General features: G+C 35.1%; 1 protein-coding gene across 13 annotated transcripts; it reads right to left on the bottom strand.

The window, feature by feature from the left end:
- Window positions 1–2048: 2048 nt before the first annotated feature.
- RSY3 (Adenine nucleotide alpha hydrolases-like superfamily protein) lies at window positions 2049–18039 on the bottom strand. 13 transcript variants are annotated; one of them, XR_016055482.1, is made up of 13 exons: window positions 17619–18039; window positions 14952–15146; window positions 14744–14828; window positions 13336–13411; window positions 12832–13008; window positions 10827–10929; window positions 9927–10036; window positions 7817–7906; window positions 7568–7667; window positions 4739–4790; window positions 3903–4573; window positions 3468–3585; window positions 2049–2691 (listed from the first exon to the last, which is right to left on the bottom strand). XR_016055482.1 is itself a non-coding variant. In XM_088866575.1 (13 exons), the coding sequence occupies exons 1-12, from the start codon at window positions 17860–17862 to the stop codon at window positions 3493–3495; spliced, it is 1977 nt and encodes a 658-aa protein (XP_088722701.1). In that variant the 5' UTR covers window positions 17863–18039; the 3' UTR covers window positions 2049–2691; window positions 3468–3492. The 13 variants fall into 13 exon arrangements, 10 of the variants coding, with proteins under 10 accessions (XP_088722701.1, XP_020518275.1, XP_020518273.1 ...); XR_016055481.1 differs by having other exon boundaries at window positions 2049–2537; XM_088866575.1 differs by having other exon boundaries at window positions 7587–7667.
- Window positions 18040–19924: the final 1885 nt, after the last annotated feature.

Genomic DNA, 19924 nt, shown 5'->3' with positions numbered 1-19924 from the left:
ATAAGTGTCGATAGATTCTCAAGATGTGTCGTTTTATGAGTTTTAAATTTCATTTCGAGGTGTTAGAAATTGATTTTAGAGCCATAACGTTTTTTTGAGTATCATTCTTAGAAATTGATTTTAGAGAATTATTTTTAGCCAGGGATTTGAGATGAGGTTTTAACGTTTTTTCTAAACAAGGATTTGAGAAGAAGTTTTATTTTGTTTTCATGAAGCCCAGGCATTATAGAAATCTCGTGTCATCATTTTCAACCTTAGATCTTTTTAAGTTTTAATTTACTGAGGTGTGTTTTACCAAATATACGAGTAAAATGACGAATTGCCTAAGATTATAACCCTAGACGAGCAAAATATTTTGGTAGCCCCACTTAAGCAACCCAAGTCAAATGATGAAATCATGGTTGTTTAAAATTACCAACATACAATTGCCAAATAACAAGAGGGAAATTACCAACATACAATTGCCAATCCTACGGAAGTAAGGCGCACCTCAAAAACTCTAAAAGGTGATTTTGACCGTAGAAAATCCTCTAATATTTTTTTTTTTTTGAAATTAGATGTCCTTAAAAAGTTTTTTATTTTTTTAGGGAAATGGACTTTCTTTCTTTGTGCGATTTGTATAAAGTTGCAATACTTTATTTTGCTTATTTTATTTAGACAACGTGGATTTGACATGTTTTTTAAAACAATATCAATACATGACATGTCTTTTAAGATAATGCTCAATCCCTACCATTCATAATTATTGCCACCTTATTTCTATAAATAAAGTTGCAACCTTTTATTTATTTTTTTAAAAAGATGGTGGCCTCGTTTTTTTTCATAAAAGATTTGTCTTTTGAAAGCAAAATGGCCCTCAAATATGATTTTTTTCGGAAATGTTTTTATTAAAACCAAATAAGCCTTAAAGAACAAATGAGTTATTTTTATTTCTTTTCCCTTTTTTCTAAAGAACAAATATTTTTATTCTTTTTTCCTTTTATTTTAAGAAGAATGTTTGAAAAACTATCGGAAGATGATAGAAAAGGCAATAATGAACAAAATGAAAAAAAATGAGGTTTCTATCAGACTTGGACTTTATGAAAACCAAATAAAATCTTAACTCAAATACTCATGAAAAACACTATTGGCAAAAAATAATCTCTATAATAGCTCTAAAATCAATTTTCAACAATGACAATGAAATTCCAAACTCATAAAAAAAATACAAATCATAAACACTTATTTTTAAAGTGAAATAGATAATATAGATCATTTGTTACAATATTACTATTTTTGGAGTTTAAAATCCTTTTTTTTTTTACAACCACATCATAATTGTGTGTAAAAGTTTTCTAATGCTTAAATTGTAATTTTTGATAAGTTATAAGGTGAGGCTTTACATGTTTTGATAGGACTGCAACCCTATCAAACCATTTACCAAAATGAAATGCTCAAATTTGAGTGGGGAGAGTGAGGAACACGCAACTGATACATTGAAATTATGCATAGGCTACGGTGACGCACGCATGCCTTTGGACCCCTTTTGGCTTAGAAACCTTTTTGTCACCTCTCCTCTCTCTCATTTTTTTCAATTTGTTTTAGAAGCACAGGTAAAACTAAAAAAATTGTTTACAAGACCATTTACCTTTGGTATTGGAAACTCACAATTACTTACAACGATAGATAGGATGTGAAATCTAATAGCTTCGATAAATTACAAAGTTCAAAAAAAAATTTGTTAGACGGCAGCAGAGTGAAATTTTTTGTTTTTCTTTTCTCAGTAAACAAAGGGATATCCAAATGATGCTAACAAAAATATTAACAATGACATTTTTAATGGGTAAAGAACAATGAAGGGGGTGCTAAATTAATGAAGCAATGATTTTTTTTTTACAGGAGTTTCTATTTATGCCGTTTTTATTTTGTTGAGCAAGTAAAGAAAATAATACCCACAAAGAAAATCAAAATATAAGGAACTATCAGTGATTTTTTTCTTTTGGGGGGTGGGGGGGCAAAGAAGAAAATAAGTAATCCTAAATTATAAGCAAGAGATAAGGTAACGACACTACCAAAATGATTTTTTTTATTATTTTTCTATATTCAATAAGCAGCGGAGGTCCAAATAGAGCAATGACAAATAAAATGCAAAATCATCAATAGAATTTTCTTTGTTTCGTTTTAAGCAGTTTTTAGTTAGACAGGTGCCACGGTGGGCACCATAGTGTTTCTACGTGAAATTTCAAAAGAGCGAATGCAATCTCCGCCTCGTTACACATTGAAACTCATCGATCAGTGGTAGATTAAGGGTTCACTCTTTTATGGCCCACCAGCCACACTTAACTTACAAACATACGTTAAACAAAGCAGGAGGGTGAACTAAAACGACATGTATTGGTCAGATAAATAATCAGAGACCTGCCAAGGGGTGCGAGCGCAGCGGGAATGCTATCATGTGTTGTGCCATGGAGAAGCAGGCGTAGTCATCAGCTGATAGGCGATTGCGCTGTCTTCATCCTTTTCTGTTCTTTTCTTTTGTTGTTGTACAGTTTCTGTACCTGCATTTTCAAGACTTGAGTGGCTGTTTTGCCCAAGGGAGTAACTGTAAATCTTTAATTCCTTGGAGCCATCTTTGAAGCAAAATGAGCTTGAATTTTGCATTCGAACTCATCCAACCTTCTAAATATGTTATAGACCAGAGAGCGTACGGAGCTATCCGATAATCATATGCCAATAAGCGCATTACAACCATGCTATGTAGTAGAGTCAATGAAAAATGCATCTACAATGAAGGGGAAAAAAATAAGGAAAATATCTATCAAATGGTCAAATCTCCTCAAAAACCTCAATGAGGTGGTTAGATCAACCGAGTTACAAGCAACAAGATTACTTTCTAACGGACATTTCACTTGGGCACTCCTGGACTATTTTGTTGTAAAATGTTCGGAAGCCTAAAGAAGTATAGACACTTTGGTAATTTGGATACTAAAGTTAATTGAGCCAAGGGACCTATATACCCTTTCTTGTTCCAAGTTCCAAAACCGCAGCAAGATTTTTCAGTAAAAAGAACTTATTCCTAGTTAGGAATCTGGCAGAAGTGGCAGTATTTACATCTATTGGCTTAGGCGAATTAAGTACAGATACTAAATCCCGAGACAAGATTCTTTAATGGAAAAAAAAGATATTCCCAGTCTTTAGCCGAAACAAGCAAGGTACTTAGATCATTTGGCTTAGTGACTTACGTGGGTCAAATTACTAAAATGGCTACTTCCTCAGCATTACAAGGCCAGAGTAAGGGCAATGTCTGCATCTTTTAATAAATTCTTGAATTACCTAAATGAATAATATTTTAAAAATAACCACTTGTCATTAAATTTATTAAGTTAGCTACCACATTGATTTTTTGAGGTGGTTTGTCCATTTGAATCATATTTTCCCAAAAATTTATATAAAGGGTAGAATAAACGAGATGGGATCTGAGTGGATACCTTTATGACGTCCAGTTGTTGGTTCTCATATATATGAACTATAACCTCCTCCGAGGGGCACCTTAGGCTTGAATGTTACGAGAACTGACATGTAAGGGCAGCGCTTGAAGCAAACACTCTGACAAAATTAGAGAAAGAAATCATGACAAAATACTGAAAGCGAAAGTCCAAATGAGTCTCACTCTCTTCACCAACTTCCATTATTTTCTTTTTTAGATAGTTCAGTGCAGAAAGGGTCCCCTAACCGCGGTAGGAATGGAGTACAAGACTTCACGTTGTAATGCCCCACCAATAACTTGAGCACTAACTCATCACCAGCAGGATGCTAGTTCCAAGTAACTAGGGCAAGTCCGAGTTGGACTCACCGAGTTTTTAAGCACTAAACAGCAAGCATAATTAGGATGGTCCAAAGAGTAATATGCACAAAGAACTTACCGGAACACTAAGTAGGAGTCCATGTTTATCAGTTAGCACAGGAAGCCCTCTCCTTGCAGAGACTGGAATACACTTTAATAACTGGAGAGCTTTCTTTGCTGACCATCTTACATAATCTGAACATGAATCGGCTCTCATTGTGGTTGTATCTGAAACAACTCTTGATGTAACATCGGTTGTTTGTGTCAAGACTCCATGCGAATTTTGCTCTAGTGATGACCTGCTGATTGCCAGGTCAGCAAGTAACATCCAATCAGCATCTTCCATGTGGCGAATCAGAACAGTTGTGTCCTCAACTACACAAGAAGACAAACAACAATTCCACCTGTCTTGTTCAATGTTCAAGTTGAAGTCCTTGGCTTCATCAAAATGAAAAGTATCATCTGAAATTTTTCCCCTTTGATGATTCCATGTGACCCAAAATCTATTCATGAAGTGATATAGATGCCCACATTGGAGGGGTTCACTATTAAATACATTCATGGGTTCTGTTTCTTGCCTCCCCTTAGGCAATAAGTTAGCTCCCTTCTTGTCCAAAAATTGCTTGGATTCCTCCCTTTGCAGTGAAAGGATGCTCAAGTGAGTTGAGTGGGATAGAAGGCCTTGTTTCCTTGCTTCAATAAGGACACAGTCTGAAGATGTGGCATGCAAAAATGGTACATTTGATGCATCTGGCACAAATTGATCAGAATATAATTTTGCAGATGCGATAATGTGCTCAATCTCATTAGATGAAGAGTGTCTCTGTACTCTGTGGTGGTAAAGGTATCTACTTGATACTCTTGGGCTTGATGGCTGGGGAGAACCATGAGAAAAGCACACTAGGATCTTTTTACCTTTGGAACTGGGAGCCGGGCAGAGGTAACAGGCAGCTGCAGTAAACGCGCTCTGCAAAGAAAGTCATTGACAATGTCAAAGTTTTGGCGAATAAGTAAATTTCCAAATGTTCTTGCCTTTACCTTTTCTGTAAATTGTGACCAGGGATGTGTTTAAGAAAAAAAAGAAACCAAGACATCAGATCGGTCTACCACCAAAGTCCATGGCATTTTAAAGTGTGTTGTGTGTGCACGAATAAGTGATCTTAGATCTTCCCAAATTGTTCATAGTGAAACCTGTAAATATCCATCAGCTGTTCTGAACAGAGTCAGTTGAATCAATCTCAATGTATTTTGAGAAGGAAAAACATATCATCTTAGTTTTGCTGACAGTTACAACCAATGATTCAAATTCGGCGAGTCGAACCGGACTCGCCCGGGAACCGGCACACCCGTGCCGGTTCCAGTGAAATAACGGGAATTGTCCGGTTCTAGAGAAGAACCAGCGATTCCATGCCGTAAATCGCCATGTGACATCATGAATCTCCCGATTCATGACATCATGGCCTGCCCGATTCTTCAACAGTGTGCATTGTCATGGGCATTTTTGTAAATTTCAGAGTAAGATAGGTTAAAAATTACAGAAACCTAAGGTCCGCATACCTCGCCATGTGGCTCTCATTGCTTCGCACGCGTTATCCTCGTTGGGTACAAAGAAATAATTGTTACTTAAGACTTTCTTTTACCTCTTCGATATGGAATAATGTGAAAAGGTATTAACTTGAAATATTGATATATTATATATTTTGTTTGCGTTTTTAATATCACTAAGTTGCATGTGGCATACCGGTTATCACATGCCTTCCGCGTGCGGAGGAAGTTGGTTCGAATCCCCTCTCTGGAGGAAACGTTGTTTTTTTATTTTATTTTGTCAAATTTTTTTCTTATCAAAAAAATGAAAGGTTTTTTATCAATTTCACTTTTTGTCAAATTTTTTTCTTATCAAAAAAATGAAAGGTTTTTTTTATCAATTTTGATTTTTGTCAAAAAATTTTCTTATCAATAAAATAAAAAGTTTCTTATAAAAAAAAATGAAAGGTTCTCATCAATTATTTTTCCTGCCAAATTTCTTTTTTTTGTCAAAAAAATAAAAGGTTTTTGTCAAAAAAATAAAAAGTTATTGTCAAAAAAAAAAGTTCTTATAAAAAAAAAAAAATACAAGTATTTTTTGTCAAAAAAAGGTTCTTGCTAAAAAACAAAAAAAATGTAATACGACAAACATTTCTTGTAAAAAAATAAAAGGCTTTTGCCTAAAAAACTAAAAGGTTCTTATCAAAAACCGTTCTTTATTGTAGTCCATGTATGATTATATACTTCATCCATGATAGTTCCTTGATTTTTATTTTGTGTGATATAATTTAATGGTTAAAATAAGTTTATACAAAGAAAAAATATTTCAATATTCACATATTGATGAAAAAAAAGAAAATTAATAATATAGTACCCCTATTTCTTATTGGATTCCTAAAAAACAACATTTATAATAAATTTTAATAATTTTTTTTAAAGCTTAATCCGACTGATTAGGCTGATTCCCGATCCAGATTGCCGATTCACCGATCCAGATGGGTTTTTGGGGTGCCCGATCCGGGCCACCGATCCGTTTTTAAACCACTGAATGAACTTATTTTAACCATTAAATTACATCACACAAAATAAAAATCATGAGACTATCATGGATGAAGTATATAATCATACATAGACTACAATAAAGAATGGTTTTTTGATAAGAACCTTTTAGTTTTTTTTGGCAAAAACCTTTTATTTGTTTACAAGAAATGTTTGTCGTATTAAATTTTTTTTTGTTTTTAGCAAGAACCTTTTTTTTGACAAAAAATACTTGTATTTTTTTTTTTTTTTATAAGAACTTTTTTTTTACAATAACTTTTTATTACTTTTTATTTTTTTGACAAAAACCTTTTATTTTTTTTACAAAAAAAAGAAATTTGATAAGAAATAATTGATAAGAACCTTTCATTTTTTTTTATAAGAAACTTTTTATTTTATTGATAAGAAATTTTTTTGACAACAAGCGAAATTGATAAAAAAATATTTCATTTTTTGATAAGAAAAAATTTGACAAATAAAAAGAAAAAAACAACGTTTCCTCCAGAGGGGATTCGAACCAACATCCTCCACACGAGGAAGGTATGTGATAACCGATACGGCACATGCAACTTAGTGAAGAAACAAAATAATATAATATATCAATGTTTCAAGTTAATACCTTTTCACATTATCCCACATCGAAAAGGTAAAAGAAAATGTTGGTGAATAAATACTTCTTCGTACCCAACGAGGATAACGTGTGCAAAGCAATGAGAGCCATGTGGCGAGGCGTGCGGACCTTAGGTTCCTGTGATTTTTAACCTATTTTACCCTGAAATTTACAAAAATGCCTATGACAATGCACACTGTTGAAGAATTGGGCGGGTCATGACATCATGAATCGAAGAATCGGGAGATTCATGACGTCACATGGCGATTTACAGCACGGAATCGATGGTTCTTCTCTAGAACCGAGCGATTCCCGATATTTCATTAGAACCGGTATGGGTGTGCCGGTTCTCAAGTCGAACCGGGCGAGGCCGGTTCGACTCGCCGACTTTTGAATCACTGGTTACAACTGTAACACTGTGCAGAATGAACACAATTGGGCTCATAATAAGCAGAATATGTCAGCCTCCAAAGTAGGAAAGATTAGCATGAAGTATATAAAGTTTTTTCTATTGGCCATGAAACGGATTTAGATTTAGATAGTCCGCATTGGAATGGAATAAGAATACCAACATGGCCAAACTGAGTGGACCTTGCATGGGAAGCCACGGATGTACTTCAATAGTGCCGCAGAGACACTACCACGAACAGGCCTATGCCTCTGAGAGATAAACTAATGCAATAAAGGAAGAGATTAGCAGTAGGATCTAAAGTAATAACAGTCTCAAAACAACACAAATTTGTGTGCATTTTTCATAACTGAAAAGATCAAAGATACAACACCGACAAGGTAAATCTCAAACTGTTTCGATTTTCTTCTACCTGCAAAACTATTGTAATGAACTTTGAGAGGCATAGATCCTCAACATTTGACGCATTAAGCTTCTCCAAATCAATTTTGGCATAACCATACTGCACCCAAATCATAATCAAACGAAACATAAGTCTTCATCCAAATGCATCTACATTTTGTGTTTTCCTGCCTGGAAGTAACAAATAAGAAAAAGCCTCATTCATGCATATGGATCCATAAGAGGAAGGTTAAGCCAATATCTTGGTTGGTTGACTCAACTTCCCAGAGGATAAAAAACACTAACAGAACAGATATATAGGCTTCTCTGTTCACACTGCAGCAGTTGGTCCCAGTAATAAAGTCATAGTGCTAGCACATTAATCAACATTTTATATATCCATTAGACTCTTTCTTTTTTGGTAAATATATCCATTAGATTCAACTAAACAAAAAGAACACTTTGAAGCATCCTGATAGCAAAGCAAACCTAGTTATTCTCCTAGATTATTAGATTTTTCAAGGAGTTGTTGTGTTCAGACCACCAGTAACACCAATCAGACTGAATAAAAAACTCCAGAATATCAAAGTACCCCTACCCCCAAATCATATTCTGTCAGCAGTGAAGTGGAAAACCCCCTCGCCCCCTCTCTTTAGGGCTCCATCCCTAGAGGAAGGGGCTGGTAGCCCTACTCCCCTCTGCTATTGTAGAGAAGAACACACACACACACACACACATACACACACACACACACACATACACACACACACGCATGCACACATGCATGCACATGCGCACACACGAGAGAGAGAGAATAAGGCGAAAGAGAGCTGATGATTAGAGACGAAGAGAGGGATCACAGAGACCTCTGCCAAGACAGGCAGAGAGAGAGAGAGAGGAATGGCAAGGGATGGGAGACCTCTAACTTCCAGTTCCCTCCAAATGTTGAGGGCCAAATCACTGAATTACTAAAAAGGCCTCTATAGTTATTCCAGAGCTAAATAACACACATAAATACACACCTATAAGTGTCATCCTCATCCTAGAGAAAAGAAGACCATCATAGCACCAGGGGACAGAATTGAATAAAAGATTGACCAACAGCAACCTAGTCTGTGTTGCACAGAAGAAAAAAGTTGGTAACTCAAACCCAGTATCCTAGATATGAACACTGTTAATGCTAAGAGAAAATCCATGAGCAAGTGGGGTGAAAGTGCTCAAACAATTTCCCTTGTCCACCCAATGCAGAAGGAGACTTATAAGAACAAAACTTCAGTCCCGCATCCATTTACCATATAATTCATCTTTAATCAACCTAAAATAGAAAAAAAAAGAAAAGGAGTCCAAATAAATAATCCATCAATAAAGAAAATGAATTACTACATTTAATCAATTTAAGTAGCACTTTATGTATAGGACTATATAAATAATACATCCAGAAAAAAGAACTACTTGAATTGGCGTTCACGTTATGCAGTTGCGCTATAAAACACGCAATGAGGAAATGTTTGTAAAATATCCACCAGATTCAGAATGGGTGTGATATGTTGTTTGTAATCAAAGCTAGATGATAACGACTGGAGATTGGGCTTGACTGGCTGGGGTGTTGACTATTGCAACACTATGTCCTAAGTTTAAAGAACATGCTGATCTACCCAACCCAACGCCCAAAAAAAAGAGGAAAAATATCCTTCAAAGCCCCTTACAAAATCATTAAAGGGGGATCAAAAGATCCCAATTAACATTAGAGGGTTTGCTTTTAACTTTCATTTGCTTCAAGTACCTCCTCAAACAATATATTCAAAAGCACCAAAATTGCCCTTAGTAATTTATCCCCATGGACAACCATGGGTACTCCCGTTATTTGGCTGGGGCCTTAGGTGGGTCAAGTTACTGAAATGCCCCTGTTTGTTTAGGATTACAACCCTCATCAGGGAAGATTGGGTATTCTTTATTTTTCAAGATATTTTTTGAGGAAGTACCTGAATGAAATAAAAATTACAAAATAAACCCTCAACGTTAAATTTTTATCCCCTTAATGATTGTATAAGAGGTTGTGATCCCTTATATGATATTTTCCCAAAAAAAAGGATCAATCGTACATTGAGGCATACATGGAGGCCAAGTTATTTAAAACTTACATTCACAATAGTCACAGTTTGCTTTATCAAAATATTGCAATAGTGGTCCACAAATGATCTTGTCTTGCGGCATGCAGAAATAACTGCATCCAATTCAGCTCTGAAAACACCTGGGAAAACAATAACCAGATTAGTTTCTGCCACCAATTAATGCTAAAAGATTTCTCCGGCATGATACACAAACATGTTCTTGGTATTCTAAGCCATCAGAGACAAAGTAAACAAGATTATCAGAAGTTATAACGAGCCTTTGTAATCGAAAATGTTATCATGCTTCTCCTCTGGGGGTGTCATCATCTCAAAGCATTAGGTGGCCCTAACATGACCATTACATGGATCCACTACATACAACTAAGTGGATAATGAAGGCATTCTTTCCTTTTTCACTAGTGTTAGACAAATGTTGACACATGGGGAACTGAGAGGTAAGAAAATCAACTTAAGCACAACAAATAAACTTAGAGACTACAATTAGCAAGAACATGCTCTGAGAAGCCTCTTTCCATGATATTGTTCTACAAAAGCAGACATCCTTGGACCACGTTTCTTTGTAACATGGTGCATCACATCATAAGAGACAGAGGATGTACATTTTACTTTCCTTTTCCTGTCTTTTTTAGGAAGATTCAATTTCACAAGGGCTCATTTAATAATATAAATTCAACATAAATCGTTAGCATATACATTAGTTATCATTATTTAATAAGGGGATTTTGTGCTTTGGCTGTGAGAACTTAATGACCAATATCAAAGAATTAAATCTTATTCAAGATTATGCAATGACTAAAAACTTTCTAAAGCATCATATCGCCCACATGTACCGCTCTTAAGTAAAACACAAGACAATTCAAAACAACTTAGAAGGCAATTCCGGCACAATAAGATCTTTTTCCTACTCACTTCTTGATAAGTGTCTCAGAGATATCCGAATTCTATTACGAACAAATAATTGGCTTCGATTTGTTGGGTCTTCCACCCATGGTTGCCTAGCTTCTTGGCATATCTGTAAAATATAAATGCAAGAATATTTAAAAGATTATGCACATCAATGTTTGATGTATGTAGACAAAAGAACATTTAATTCCTTAATCTAAATCCTTTGAAGTCAATCCGATATGTTGTAGTTGACTTCGGTACCTATTTAATAAAATAAACAATCAATAGAAAAATTATCTCTTCAAAAAAAAAAAAAAAAATAGATAAGTATAAAATAATATCAAGTGGAAGCAAAAGAGACTTAAAGAGTACCAGCAGAGAACAGAAATTGTTGTGACAGTGTGTATGATGGATATTTCTGTAGGTAGAATAGCCTGCATGCTGATATCGAGGTATTTAAGAGGCTAGAAGATCTTGGCTCCTATGTTGACTAGATGCCTAAACATTGACCATGTTTTAGCAAATCTAGTCCTAATCCAGAGGGCATCAGGAATCATGAGCAAAGAAATAACTTTTGCATCATAGAATAGTTTCCCTGACTCATGCCATTTCAAGGTTAAACTGATTGTTTAGGCTAAGTTTCAATAACTTGGTTTTTTTTTTTTTTTTTTTTTTTTTTTTTGCAAGGAATTTCACATAGATTTTGAAAGGCCAACCATTTTGTAATGTTTAGATCATTAGCCAAAAGAATATGGTCACATTTTTCTACCAGGTAAGCAACACATGGACCTTTTCTAGTTTTATGACCAATGCTATGTTCGCTCACTACCAAAAGCTGTTAAAATTCCATAGCAACTTAAGAATCAAAGATTTCAGTACCATAATCAGTAAGTTAAAAGAGAGACTCTGGAAAGTCAAACGATCATACTTAGTTACAATTGATATTGAATGCCTACAGCACTGAGAAATCATATATAGGCTTATATATATTATAGCTTACTTTATACGAATCAGTAAGAAGCATGGTCCTACAACATTACCATATTCTCCCCTCAAAACTGCAGAAGAAATTATATATTTCCGAGTTTCCTTCATTCTGAATTGACAACAAAGAACTGAAGTAGACATATTGACCAGTACAACCAACAACAAAGATGGATAAAGTCAGTTACGAATAATTTACAAGAATAAAATCTAACATCAATGTCCTTGGACCCATTTTGTAATTTCTTGTTAATCAAACATGCGATATAGGAACAGAGCTCCATGAAAACACAAAGGAACACCTCCAATTCTACCAAACCTTTCGAGTTTCCTTTTGTCCCAAACATAAGTTATACATCATTTCAGAATTTGTGAAGAAATGAAAAACCTACGGAGTCCCAAATCCATATACCTAACTTTTGTCTATTTATGAATCTCATATACCCGACTTTCAAAACAAAACCTGTAATTCCACTTCATATTCGCATAGCACCCGATTTGTGTCCATAATACTTTACAAAAAATATGTAGCAGAAATTTATAAGGATACAATAATGTAGAACCCAAACACCTAGAATTTTGACAGAGAAATTGAATTCACAATTGTGAACATCCATAAAATACTTGACTAACACTTTTAGCTTGAGTATGAAAACCAATTTGCACCAAGATAAACATTGATAACTATTTAGACTTTAGTGACCAGGAGCTTAGGGAGAAGCCCATCCTAATTGGTATGACAAAGCACAAGCAAAACTACTTCACAGGTGGACGAGAGCCGCCCCATAGTTCAAAGAAAGAAAGAGAACTGTCACACAAAAGAGAAAACAGGATAAAGAGCAGAAAGATATGCTGATTTCTGCAATGCCAGACTAATTGAATTGTTCAATTTGATTTGCAGTTTCTAACATGGAAAGGTGAAAATATTATGTAAAAGAACCCAAAACCCACAAGTGGAAATGTAAGCCAGAAATTAGAGAGCTAAAAAGCTATCCAATAAATATGTGTAAGACCCATTAACAAAAAGAGGATAAAACAAACTCACTTTATAAAGGTCGTCTTTTGAAAATTGCAAAAGTGGTCTCACTAGTAAAACACCATCACCGGCAGAATTTTCTCCATAATTGTGTAAAGACTCCAGAAATAATTGAGAAACAAAAGCCATGCCAGCTAGTCCAAGCACACCACTATTCCGTGATAATCTGAGAATGAACAATTCAGCCTGAAATATCAATTAGGAACCAAGATTATTAGCATTAAGAATTCTAAAGTTGAGAGGCCAAAGTAAACTAGAATATCCAGTACGATACATTACAAAATCAGAGGTCACAATGCATGGGCAAAGTATGAAGTTTGCCCATGCACTGAGGAAACACAATGCCGAATAAACAATTATTTGAGTCACATATATTTTAAATCATAAGTAGCAAGATTGAAATGATACACCATTCAAATAATGGATATTTATTAAGGACCATCATACACAACGAACACAGTAAAATTGCCAATGAATGGGTTTTTTATCCCAAAAAATAAAACATAGGTACACCTGATCATCAGCATGGTGTGCAACAAGCAGCACATCAATCTGGTTCTCAGTACATAAATCCTGAAAAATTTTATACCTGAAAAAGAAAATTAAAAAGTTCAGACAATGAAGAAAAGGGAGTTAACTCCTTGCAGTTCAAAACATGAAAAGGAAGACAACAGGATTTATGATATCCATATAGCATGAAAACAGGATTTATGATATCCATATAGCATCAACATTTGGAAGCATAATAGTATGCAAGCACAGCTAGGTTTCAACCATTAGAAGCACATGCATTCTACACATTAGTAACAAATACGATAGATCATGATCTGATGCACCACGCATATCGCGGTTTTGATGCACCTGGGGTCTATCAACAGCCATTCCACAAAGGCCAAATGAACTAAAAAATAAAATGCAAGCCGTGACTCAAGTCACATTTTCTTATGAGGGACCCATGCAGTTTAGATCCTCCCCCAAGAGTGGCAGTTCAGATGCACAAGGACCATCATATCCATGACATGATTACAATACAATAAAACAATGGCTTCCATAAATGAAAAATAAAGACCCAGTCAACATAAAAATGGCACATAGAGCATGGAGACATTAACATTGTAGGCAAGGCTTAAAAAATCGGCGAACCAGACCGGTACCGGCCGGTTTGGATCGGGAATCGTCATGGCTGGTCCGGTTCTGCCAAAATATCGGGAATCGGTTAGTTCTCTGACAAAAACAGCCAGTTCTATCAAACAACTAGTTCCACTTTATTTTTTAAAAAAATCAACTTATTTTTGTTCTCTAATTTTTTTAAAAAAAATTTATTGGCAGCTTCACTCGGCCGGATTGCCGATCCGGACTGCAAATCCACCGATCTGGACTGGTTTTCTAGATAGGCAATCCGGGTCATTGATCCGTGCTTTTAAGCCTTGATTGTAGGAAATAAAATGATGGGGTCAAATAATATGTGAGAATGCAAAGAGATGATAAACAATGGAGGGATCAAAACTATGGATTCTAGTGGGACCAAATTCAATCGAACCTCATTGACCATTTCAACCCAATTTTGATCAAACCAGGTGCCAACAAAGCCAAACTACAGAAAATTCATAAGGACGAAAAAGAACACCTGCTACCATGAAAGGGCTAGTCAAGGTTCCCAACAGGTTGGCTTACAAGGCCTTGGTCAAGCTAGTAAATCAGGCTCACTTATGATAAAGGAAATCATGCAATTGAAAAAATGTCAAAGTACAACAAAATCATGGATGTTGGAGTACCATGATATGCCCATCAACACAAGAAATAAATAAAATAAAGGTCATAGTTAACCTAAAATAAAGGTCATAGTACAAGCTACACTGATAGATATGGTAGTAGTGAAGAAATAGAAAGATAAGCATTTAAAAAAGGTAGAGAATCCCACCTCATGTCACGAGCTGCTTTTTGTAGATGACCCTGCTCAGGCCTACCATCAGACCAATCACAACATGCAATCTCGCATTGAATACCTATACGTTTGTACAAATTTGGCCAGTTTGCAATTAATAGCACAGTGGCCAAATATATCTATTCTTGTAAAGACAATAAATAGTCAATCTATGCATAAACATCATACATGTACAACAACTTACCCATGTTTGAAACCAAGCCTTTTACATACTTAGCCTCTGCTTCACTCTCAGCACGTAGACCATGATCAACCACAATACCGAGAAGACTTTTTAAGTTCCCAGATCTAATATCCTTACCATCAAGGGCATTAGATTTCCATTCTGAGGTTAAAATGCACAACGCCATGCTATCTGGTCCACCTGATACTCCCATAGCTGAAAGCATAACCAATTACATAAAATTTATTAAAGATCTATGAGGGTATAATTTTTATTTTGTTGTTTAATAGCTTGAATAGAGAGGATAATCCAATAATGTTCTATTTTGTTGTTTCCAATTCAGCTGCTTATTCAACATTGACATTCTATGGATTCAAACAATGCGGATGAAGTAAAACCAAGGAAATATTTGGTTCACGGACAAAACCAAAAATTTGCATCGAGTTTTATCCTACTAATGACGAAATATAGGTGGCTTAGATTCAGGTTCCATTCAAATGGTGGAACAATATTCTGGTGAAAACAAGAGCATGGTAAAGGAATTCATTTTTATTGCCCAAGATCTATGAGTTATGTTTGAAATTTAGCAAACTTTTGCAAAAACTATTTATCATACTTCTTCTTGATTTCCCTTTTGTCTTTCATTATTTCATCCATAATCCGTCCCATCAGCCAAGGAAAAGTATTAATAATAAATTACCATTAGCAGCAACAAAAATTTTATAATAAATAAAAACAGCAATTTATTATCAACTTCAACCAAATCGACGTATACCTGTAATGAATGTCCTGTCAAATTTTTGGCCATAACAGGAATAATATAGAACAGTACAGTAAAGCTCAATTACATTTGTAGAGCCATGGTCACATTGAAACTGAGACAAGCACTTGTCAGCGACTAATCAGAGAACAGAACAATTGTGTTGATAAAATCATTTACTCGTTCCTGTGAATAATTGATGTCTAAAACAGCCACTTGTTCAATGCATCACAATATATATCTCTGGCATGCACATAATCGCAGAAGCATGAATTCTAAAAAAGGGTTGAAAATAAATGTACAAATAACATCATAGCAATGAACGGGACTAGGTTCAAAATCCATATTCTAGGTTTTCTTCATTTCTAGTGTTGATTAATCCATGGCATGATTTTTGTGGCTCAAACGAATTTGAGGAATTCAAGTTACTATAGACTTTCTTGATAAATAGGAGAAAGAAAGAGAAAGGCAATAACCAATTCAACAGTTCAAAATAGAACTAGAGAGAGATAGAGAGATAGCCTATTCAAGAGTGCCCATTAGAACTAGACAGAGGAAGAGAGTGTGAGAGATAATCAATTTATTAGTGTGGAATGGCACTCAAAAGAGAGCAAGAGGGTCTAGGGTGAAACAGAAATGAATAGATAGGGGCAATCAAAAAATAGAACTCAATGAGCGTGCCCACGCACGCAGAAACATATGTAGTTAATCGATTCAATAATGTGAAATGGAACTCAATAGATAGAGAGAGAGAAAGAGACATAGATAATCAATTCAATAATGTGAAATGGAACCCAATAGAGAGAGATATAGAGAGATGATCAATTCAATGGAGTAAAAAGAACTCAATAGAGAGAGAGAGAGAGATGACCAACTCAGAGAGAGATAGAGATAGAGAAAGAGCGAGGTATATTCAATAGTGTGAAATGGAATGCAGCAGAGAGAGAAGTAGCCAATTGAGGGGTGTTTGGTGGTGCAGATGGTTATCATGTCAGTCTAACGCGCTGAAGGTCTCCAGTTCGAGTCCCGGAGATGCCAATTTAATTTTTTTACCACTTGTAAGTTTGTGCACCACATTCGCCAGATCACTAATGATAGCATCCAAAAATGAGGCCCCCATTTGGATAACATATATTACTTGCATAAAACTGAAAATGAGAGACAAGAGTACCCATATACCACTTGTAATTTTGTGCACCACATTCACCAAACAGTTTTGTGGAGGTTCCACACCTATGCAATTCACCGGCTGAAATATCCAAAGCCTTGTAGCAAGCTGGCTCATAAAGAAAAATGCAAACAGGTGCCTTGATAAGATTTGGAAGGTCTCCCTCCCAACATCATCTGGGTGGCTTGGCAAGAAATAAATTGTTGGGCGAAAAGAGAATCGTAATCTATCCATTCAGGCAATAATAAGGGAGATAACATAGAAAATCATAATCTGCATCCTATATACTTGGATCCCTCCTTCAATAAATGAAACTGAAGATACTGTCTACAATAGATGGGACTCGATACCATTGAATGAATTTAGTAAGGATCATTGTACATATAGACGTTTTCTGAGCTTGGTGACTGCTCAAATCCCTAGTTAACTTGGCAGGGATGAAAAAACTAGATAGAGAAAAAGAGAAAGTAGCCCAAACAGAAAGAAAAAGATGGGGTGATCAATTAAAAATTGTGAAATTGAGTTCATATAGAGATAGGTACCATTTCACTGGAGTGAAATAGAGCTCATAGAGAGAGGGGTAATCTTTCCAATACTGTGAAATGGAACATAGAGAGATATATGAGAGCTAACTCAACAGTGGGAAAACACTACGAAATAGAGAAAGAGGTAACAATTCAATAGCTTCAAGTGGAAATTTGGAGAGAGAGAGAGAGAGAGAGAGAGAGAGATTGAAAGAAAGGGAGAGCTGAAAACTTGCCAATTCGATGGTGTGGCTTGATTCCGGCCATTTCCATTCGACGAGAAAACGCTTCCCGATAATCTTCCATACCTTTTACCTCTTCAGACGAATTCTTGCACCAAAAACCATTATACCTGGAAAACGCATGGCCGAATTGACGCATTTTTTTAGCTCTGAAACAAGAAGAAAATCGCTTCTCGAGAACAGTAGCCAGCAAAATTTGGCAGGGTTTAAGCGGATAAACCCTAGAAACCAGCACCATTTCTCTGCAGATCTGAATTCCTAATTTCGTGAAGCCATGTGAGCCCTATAATTAAGCAAATGCCGCGTTTTCTCTGAGATAAATTTCTGAAACCCTAACTTCGTTAGCTCGCGCCATATATTTGAAACTTGATTTGGAACACGTGCCTTATCAATACAATTGGAAACACCCAAAAATGAGGTGGGACATATTCAAATCGAGCATTTTAAATCAACTTTCACCCGTGTAATGAGTGCGGATAGCAAATTTCCGGACCATAGGTGAAATTCATTTTCCTTTCTTTTAATTATTCTAAACATTTATTAAAGAAAAAACCCATAAAACGTTTAGGGAAAGGTTTATATGCTTTCCCTACAGCATAAAAATTCTATCCTCTCCAACCATCCAGCCATCTAATTTTTATCAAAAAAGTTTACTCATTGTTTGATTTTAAATCTATCAAAAAAGTTTACTCATTGTTTGATTTTAAATCCGATATCTCAAATTATTTTATTTTTAGCTTTTTTTATACAAAGTGTATGGATATGAAATTTGATACATGTCATCTTCGTATTGGGGCGTACCTATAAAAAATATTAAAAATAATTTTTTGACAAAATATAAAGACCAAAATACCCTTTAAAACTTTCAAAGGTATTTTTATCATTTTATTTTATTGAAAATATTTATTTACATTTTTTGCTAGTGCAAGTTTAATAGAGGAATGGATGTCCAAAATTTGGTGTCAAAATAGTTTATAAAAAAACATTAAAAAAAAATAGTTTAGAGACGTGACATTGTGATTGGGGCAATCTAAGCCCTCCATTCAGAATGAATGGTTGGATAAAGGGGATGATATAACTTCTATGCTGTGTGGAAAGCATAGAAAGCTTGCCCAAAAGTTTATACATGGCCGATGCTCTAAACATCAATTTAGGGCGCACCTCAAAATTTCACTAAAATAAGTTGTTTTGAAGCCCAAAAATCCTCAAATTGATATTCTCAACCTCAAGATGTATGTCAAGTCTTAGAAATAGTGCATCTTGTAATGTATTTTTTGACCGTCAATTTTTAAGATTTTTAAGTATTCATAAATCTGCTCGATCTACACTACTTTTGAAGTTTTAAATTTTATTATTAGAGATTAAAATAAAGTTTTCAGATCATCCCAAAGATTTTCAGTATTGAAACACCTAGTTTTAGGGCAAAATGAATGGTCTAGATGACTTATTGCAAAATACACTATTTTAAAATTTTGAAATCCTAATCTTTTTGCATAACTATAATGTTCAAGCAGAGATATACGATTTAAAGGTTTTTTAACACTAGAATTGCCATTTTTTATGAGGTATAAGGTGAGGCTTTACTTATTTTGATAGAGCTGCAGCCCTATGAAACCAATTTCCTTTGGACACAATTTCTATGCGGCTATAACGCATATTGTATAAATGCGAGCATGGCAATAAATATATTTTTTAAATATAATTTGGCCCTAATTTTTAGATAATATATAATATTTAATATAGAGATTATGAATATGAAAAAAAAATTAAAAACTATAAATAATAATTATATCAAAAAAACATTTGAATCGATATTTATACTAGCTTTAGATGGACTACCTATTTGCGTCCATATCTAAAATGGATGCTTCAGACCTCTTAGACCGCATATTATAGAAATGTGTTCAGCTCGCATGAAACAAATTTCCCTTTCCTTTACAGTACGCCAGAACATGTTTATGGGCGATGATAGTGCTAGTCCATGATATAACGACCCTTACAACTAATCAAAAGAAGGAGAGAATCCTCTTGTTGAGAGACATGGAGAAGGGATTTATAGGACGTGGCATTTAATTTTTTATCGCGTCTTTCCTAATTGAGCCAAGCTTGAATATGTTTACGAAGGTCAAAGTGATCCTAATTATAGGGGTGGCATTGGACCCGGACCCAATGGCTCTATTTGACGCGGGTTCGGGTATGGGTCTAAAAATTTGACCTGGTGGGTCGGGTCCTGATCTAAATATTGAACCGAAACACTATTTAAGTTCGAGTCCTACATTTATTTTGGGTCCTAATTTGAA

This window comes from Amborella trichopoda, chromosome 5, assembly GCF_054954075.1.
Source record: "Amborella trichopoda isolate Santa Cruz 75 chromosome 5, AtrichopodaSantaCruz75HAP2 v2.0, whole genome shotgun sequence".
Taxonomy (NCBI): Eukaryota; Viridiplantae; Streptophyta; class Magnoliopsida; order Amborellales; family Amborellaceae; genus Amborella; species Amborella trichopoda.
This window is presented reverse-complemented; position numbering and strand designations above follow the sequence as displayed.

Bases quoted from the DNA above. Each gene is read 5' to 3' on its own strand.
- RSY3 (XM_020662614.2), bottom strand. From the start codon at position 17,862: ATGGTGCTGGTTTCTAGGGTTTATCCGCTTAAACCCTGCCAAATTTTG. The intron at 15,147-17,618 runs GCAAGTTTTCAG...TTATGCTTTCAG, and splicing joins CAAGCCACACCATCGAATTG to CTATGGGAGTATCAGGTGGA. The intron at 3,586-3,902 runs GTAAGTTCTTTG...TAATTTTGTCAG, and splicing joins GACTCCTACTTAGTGTTCCG to AGTGTTTGCTTCAAGCGCTG.